The sequence below is a fragment of the Alternaria postmessia genome (assembly GCF_024291825.1).
Source record: "Alternaria postmessia strain BMP 2775 chromosome Unknown scaffold_202, whole genome shotgun sequence".
In the NCBI taxonomy this organism is placed as follows: domain Eukaryota; kingdom Fungi; phylum Ascomycota; class Dothideomycetes; order Pleosporales; family Pleosporaceae; genus Alternaria; species Alternaria postmessia.
The window spans coordinates 1-7,177 of NW_026260275.1; the positions used below are offsets into that span (position 1 = coordinate 1).

At 52.0% G+C, this 7,177-nt stretch overlaps 1 protein-coding gene across 1 annotated transcript; it reads left to right on the forward strand.

Annotated features, from left to right (window-relative positions):
* Positions 1-2,761: 2,761 nt before the first annotated feature.
* J4E82_011435 (uncharacterized protein) lies at positions 2,762-6,865 on the forward strand (the record flags this gene model as incomplete). The annotated part of the gene is made up of 3 exons (XM_051737641.1): positions 2,762-3,664; positions 3,718-4,793; positions 5,335-6,865. 3 exons carry the CDS (start codon positions 2,762-2,764, stop codon positions 6,863-6,865), a joined length of 3,510 nt encoding a protein of 1,169 aa, XP_051582598.1.
* Positions 6,866-7,177: the final 312 nt, after the last annotated feature.

Consider the following 7,177-nt stretch of genomic DNA (forward strand, 5'->3'; position numbering starts at 1 on the left):
TATTCGGAAAAAACATAGTAGCTGAACTCTAGGTCCTCAGCGAGGTGGAATGAGCCAACCATAGTCGATAATCAATTCATGTCATCGTGAAATGTTAAACAAATTGCTCATACGTACTATGCTATGTGTCGCAGGCCAAGCGCTGTCGGAAACCTTGTTACTAATAACGCCGTGCGATGACCTTTTATATAAGCTCAGCTAGGAGGTTACAAACAAGACAACATACACTCTTCCCTAATTTTCCGTCTAAAATACCCGCACCCAACCGTGCGACACTATGTATTCACTCATGGTCAAAAACAGGCGCCTTAGACTGCGAAAGCCGGAAAGATTTTCTTGGTTCCAGCGTAGCCAAAAGGCCAAGGTTTGAAGGTCATAGTGATCGTTGCCATTGAACAACCCTGTCGTTTCTTGAAAAGGTGATGGCAGGACAGACAACAGCTACCACACTGAGCTGTAAAGAACTAGTGTCACGTGGCTTCATGAATGTATTCATACGATAACAGCGAACGGTGGTGTAGATGAGTATTTGTCGCACGGTTGGGTGCGGGTATTGTAGATTGAAAAATTGGGAGGGAGTGTATTTTTATTGTTTGTGACTCCTAGCTAAGCTTATATGAAGGCCATCGTACGGCGTTATTAGTAACAAGGTTTCCGACAGCGCTTGGCCTGCGACACAATTCTATGAACGATAGAATAACTAGTTGACAATCTGTGTAAGAGATGAACTATTTGAGTTGACCACAACGAGTGTAATAATGAAATCCGTCCATCCTATATACTCATCGCAATCTGTCCCCGCCATCCCGTCCATCTATTCCCCAAGGGATATCCGTGATGGCTCTGTCATCCCAAGTAGCGCTGCCATCCCGGATGGTCAGCCTTGGCGGGATGTCAGTCACGTGACCAGCGCCCCGCGTTGATCATTACCTTCTGACGTGGTCGTCGGTTGGCGTTCCCACCCGACTCCTTCATCAAGGGTGGAGTTCCTTTTGTTGCTTGTAACAGTAAGAAGAGTGGCGAGCACGGTGAGCTTGTCTTCTGAAGCGAAAGAAAATATCATGAGCCCATCAAATGATCCGTGGTAACCGTGGGAGCTGTTTCAGCCGTGGGAGCAAGCGCTTAGCTACCGCTGGTGGCGCAGCATTGCTCGAATGATAGCCTACCACGTCTCACCTCTTAGACGCATCTATCCATAGCTCATAATCTCAAATCATCGTACGATGATCCCTGAGCGGCTACATATTCACGCTATCATCTTGCAGTGTTTTCGAATGACAGTGAATAATTGGCGCAGTTCAGAGCAAAGGAAGTAATAATAATCAGTGATGCGGCGCGGTTACCCCGCGGGTCCTACCGGTACCCAATGGTCGTTCTGGCGATGATCACCTTGCTCTTCGCTACCATGCATCAATGGCGAATCATACCCAGAGACATGTGATGGGCTGAAGCTTGCTTAGTGAATTCCTCAATGATACCTCGGTCACGTGCACATGCGCACGGTACACGTCTGAACGACGCCCAGGCCTAACCCCTGAATCCCGGCCGAAGGTTCATCCGAGCTTCCACCGATTGACCTTCAGCAACCCAGCAGTCTATAGTTCTCCTCTCTATCGAATACAACTTCAGTATACCTGTGCGATAGCTCCCCGAGCGTAGCCCCTTACAGTCACTATCTTGTGCAAGTGCTATGCGACTTTGGAGCCAATGGTACAGTGACACATCACGCACTGTGGTTGCATCTGCGAGTTGATCTCTTGAAAGTGCACGCGAATATTGACGCGGAGTGCGACAAGTTCAAACTGCGCCCCACCCATACCAAGGCTTACTCTTTACAGGCATTTATCATGACGATTGCGATCTGACCAAACAATCTCTGATCAGGCTGAGAATTTAGGTGCGGGTCAAGCGGCTAAGCGGCTTGGTATGCATGGTGTCGTGTCAGCGCATATGCAGAGATCCTCCATGAACAACTCGTCAATGCGTGGGTGGGATGCCGTTCACGAATGAGTATGCACAAATCCAGCACGAGATATCTCCTGAACAATCCTACGTTCAAGGTAAAGGCTCTTTGTATTTGACTTCAGCGCCAGTCCAAGGATTTTCTCCCTGATATTCCCAAGATCCTACGGATAGTGCCACCCGAACTATTCCAATTGGGATGGCCAAGAAGGTCAAGGGCGCGAAAGCAGCCAAAGATGCGCTTCTCCGACTCAGAACAAGGTGAGGCAGGCTTCCTCCATTCATACAAGCACCCCTTTTTGAAGCTGACTAGCTCAGCCTATATACAAGTCCATCTGTTACCTTACACTTTGGTCTCTCCCATCAGATATACTATCTTCCAGAGATTCTGCTGCAAAGATTGGAGAACATTCCGAGTCGTGATCCCTGGACACACGAGATTCACCTTGTAGATGTTGACGCAAGCATCGGTCACGTCTTGATCCACTTTCTGCACACGGGTGTCTATCAGACACTCAACGACGAAGATGTCGAGGATGCCGAGAACATCGACAGAATTCTTGTTCAAAATGAGTTCCAGATAGCTCTGCTTACTCTAGAAGCCGCTGAGAAGTACAGCGTGCCTGGTCTCCAGGAGTTAGCACAAATCGAGCTGGAGCGACGAGGCAACGAGATGTGTTTACGTGATGTCGTGCACGCCATTCGAGAAGAGTTTATTGCAGGGCCTGCCGATGAGCATGCGTGGCTTCGAGACTTCGTGTCAAAGAAAGTTCGATTGGCATTCGAACAAGACCCTCCCATGTTATCGGCACCGGACTTCTTCGAAAACATCGAAAGCCCCACGTTGACACGGCTACTGGCTCAAGTCGTCGTTGGTTTATACAGCGAGGAAGTAGACAAGTTGCGCAAAGGAAAGACCACAACTGACAAAATCTCAACGCCTGAACATAGTGAGCCTCCAGGTTCCTATTCGCCCGATCTGAGCCAGGATCCGAGTAACAGAACTGAGGCTACTGCGCCTGCAGCCTTATCTTCATGCAACAGGGAAGAGACGATGGAGAGTGAGAGAAGGATGAAGGAAGACGCCGTCGTGAAAGAGAGAGAGAATGTCGAAGCAAGGGTACGGGAGGAAGCGTTAGCTAAGATCCAGCAGCTTGGAGCAGAGAGAGAAAACATTGCGCAACTTCAAGAAAAAGACTTTGCCGTTGCAAGGTCGGTTGCTACCAAAGATGAAGCAGATATATTTAAGCTTGAGTCGACGTGGGATAGCTGGGGTGGCGTGCCTGTCATCTCCGAAAAGAGAAAGAAAGTGAAGAAAGGCCATACGGCGGGGTTGCCTCCTCCACCTCCGTCTTCACCTCCGTCTCCACCTCCACCTCCGATGAGTCCATCTCCTCCGTCGTCGCCACCCGATATTCAGCTCGAAGACAAGCGTGAAGAAGAAGAGCGTCTTGAGTGCGAAGGTGAAGAACGCCTAGAACAGAAACGCCTTGAGCGTGAAGAGCAGGAACGCATCGCGGCGGAAGAAGAACGAGCGCGTATTGAAGCTGAAAAAGTTAAGGCAGCACGGATAGCGGCGGAAGAGGAACCTGCCGCCACTGCTGCTGAAGCTGAGACGAGCAGGAAGAAAGAAGACGACATCTGGGGCGATTGGAGCGCACTTTCGGCCGGTAAAATGAAGAAGAAGGGCAAAAAGGGGAAGGTTGGTCATTTCGGCTTTTTAGTTACACATAGCAGCACGCTAAATCACGACAGACGGCCGAGCCTGTACCCCCACCCGCGCCCTCTCCAGATCCTCTAGCGAGACCACCAACAACATTCGACGACATCAATCTGAACGAAGCAAGTGCACCAAAGATTGACATGAATTTTGGTGACACGGGCGCAACTAAACCTAGATTTGGGCTTCCTAGACTTGGGAATTGGCCTTCTAGTTGGGGCCCGTTGAATAGGAACACGAATGCAGAAGACGATAACCCCTGGGGTTCCTCAGATAAGAAGAAGAAGGATGATAGATTCGACTTCAACTTTGATGCGTTCAAGAACCCGCCAGCTGAGGAGAAGCCAGCTGAAGATGACGGACGGGGAGGCTTAGGTGCTACAATGAAGGCCAAGAAGAAGACCAAGAAAGGGACTTTGATTGAAGACAGTGTACCAGCAATTCCTCCTTCACCGCCAGAACCTGAGAAGAAAGAAGAGGACGACTCATGGGGAGCACTCAGCTTTGGCGGCACCGCAAAGAACAGAAAGAAAAAGAAGAAGAAGGGCGTACTTGGGGAAGAGCTCCCGCCACCTGAGCCAGAGCCAGAGCCAGTCGTCGACGAGCCCTCACCTGTCAAAGAGGAGTATCCATGGGGTGGTGGATGGGGAGCGGCTGCTGCTGGCACTAAGAAGAAGAACGGTAAGAAGGGAGAACTAGAACTGGAGCTTGAACTTGTACCTGTACCAGGACCCGAACCCGGACCTGAACTTCCGAAGGTGGAGATGGATCCTTATACGGGGCTTAGTAAGTCACATGCGAAGGAGCTAAAGGTCAAGTTGGACAAAGAGGCTGCTGAGATCAGACGGCAGGAGGAAGAAGAGGCAGAACAGATAAGTGTGGAAGAGAAGAAAGCCGCCGCCGCTGCTGAAGCCGGTGTGAGCTCCTTCGATCTAGCGATCGAGACGGGCGCTACGTCTAAGGACGACGGCTGTGAATTGCGTTCGGACCATCTGTCTCGCCATGATGGATGGCAGGACTGTAAGCCATGCGAGCTGTATATGCGAAAGATCGCTCTCAAGCTTTCTTCAATGGGGCTACTAAACGTAAATGGGTTCAGCACGACCGATGGGTGAGGTAACATGGAAAAGCTTACTTGTTGCCATCTCTACACTTTAAGCGGTTACAATTATCAACAAAAAGCAAGAATGTAAAGATAGCTCTACTATAGCTACTCGTACCTTAAATGTAAGAGGCTACGCTCGAGGAGCTATCGCACAGGTATACTGAAGTTGTATTCGATAGAGAGCTAAGCTCTAGGCTACGTAGCTATCTATCTATACCTAGGTCGAGAGCGGTGAGGTAGTCTCGCTTGTTGCCCGAGCAACTATCAGGCCGGGCAGAAGGAAGAACCGAGATATCATGGAGGATAAGAGAGTAAAGGGCTCTAGCCTATCACATTAGGATTGAGGATATAATAGTTCAGGAGGCTTACGCTAGCACTAAAACGCGGAAAGCAAGGGGACAATTCACGCCAGACTATGATAAGCGAAAATCAGCATCGGACCCGCATTGCATACGCGTGTCTTTGGATTAGGGTGCGTGATTACTTGTCTAGGATAGATTGGGGGTCGATTCACGTAGCATCATATACTAGGTGCCCGTCCGCACAGCGCAGGATGGCTGATCCCCGGCCCTGACAATGCCAGCGTCTGCAAGCCTGTCTTCATTGCCCACTCGGCCCTCTCGGCGATCTGGCTGCTGCGCGAGACGCTTGCCGACAATACGCCCTCCAACGACGGCTGGGACCGTCTCGTCTGCGCGGCCCAATCGCTCGCAGAGGAGGGCATGGTTGAGCCGCCGTCTGCGCAGAAGCCGCCTGCCTCTCCCCTGGCTCGGCGCGAGAAGCGACCAGCACCGTCTGCGCAGGCGTCGTCACCGAAGCGCGCTCGCACGGAAGCAAGCCATCAGCCAGAGGAGCCGGCTAGTGAGGTGGAAGCGCAGCCAGATGCGCAGCCGGTGGACGAGCAGCGCGTTCTCACCACAGTCACCAACAACAACCGCCGCGCCGAGCGGCAACGCATCAAAGCCTATGAGGCTGCCCAGGTGGAGCGCAGCCTTGACCTTGGTCTTGTGGCGCCAGACGAGAAGGCAGTCGACGATGAGCGCGGCGCCTACGCTGCTGTGCCAGTTCAAGACAAAGACGTTATAGCCTGGCTCTTCAAACAGGCCGCTGTCGACAGGCACCAGAAGAAGACCGACTTCTACAACGCTGTCAAGTCGCCCTATCTCACGGCGCGCGACTTCTTGGCCAAGGCACGCGCGCTCGGAAGCCCGTCGTCTCAGGAGCACGCTGCTCACTTCCTGCAGATCTGGCGAAAGCAGGGCAAGCTCTTCGGCGATGGCTCGCCTGAGGGCTTCTCTTCGCATGCGCTGCGTGAGCATGAGCCCTCAATTCGTCCCTCCGAGCCGACCGGCTTAGATGGCGTGTTCTGCCGTGCTTGGGACCGCTGCACGGTCTACGAAGAAGTAGTCAAATCAGTGCACATCAAGTACAGGTGGGCGCAGGCGCTCCTAGGCAAGGCTATGAACGACAAGCTCGAGCAGCTCAAGCGCAGCGACAGGCTACTTAGCCACAGCAAGACAAGCCGTTTTGGCAAGGGTCAACGCCGGACCGAGGCTATAGACACGCTGATGCCGCTGGTGTTCCTCAAGCAGAATCCGTCCAAGAGCGAGCGGGATCTCTTTCGAAACCGCCTGGCCAAAGCAGTCAAGTGGTACAGGATCGCTGAAGGCTTGGGCTGGGGCGTGTTGCTGGTCATGCCAGAAGACGTGCTACCTAAGACTTGGATTGAGCAGACCATCCGCTCCTGGGGCGTCGACGTCTTCATCAAGCTGCTCCAGCGGGAGCGTCCGGATGTCTGCCTTGCGGCCAAGCAGTTCGACGAGTGGTTGGGCCCAGAGGGCATCGCAGGCGGCGATATCAAAGGGAAGAAAACGCTAAGCATTGAGCTAAACGCTCCAGGCACAACGCACAGGGTGGAAGAGATTGAGGATAGCGACGACGACGGCGATGTCGAAGACGACGACGATGACAACAATGAGCGGGTTGAGATTATGCAGTCGCAGGCCCGCTCAAACAGCGCGCCTGCTGCTTCGTTGCGCCAGACGACGCTGCCTGAGCTGTTTAAAGCTGTAGCGTGAATGTGATGTTGTACCTTTTGTGTTGTGCAGTTAGTGTGTTGCTTTCTTGTGTTGCTCTTGTTGCTCTTGTTGTTTAGCTGCATCTGCGCGGGCTGTCCAAGTCCCCACGCTAGCGCAATCACACCTACGAACCCCAAACCCTAACACTATCAACCACGAGGTTTATCGTGCTGAAAATTGCATAGATAAAAGAGCCTAGCTATGCGAGATGATTGTCTAAGTTTAGTACAAATTAAGCGCCGAACTATAATTGGTACGTTGTAAGATATTGGTACGATGGGCGTTCTGATCTCTTCGCATGAAGATCGTACA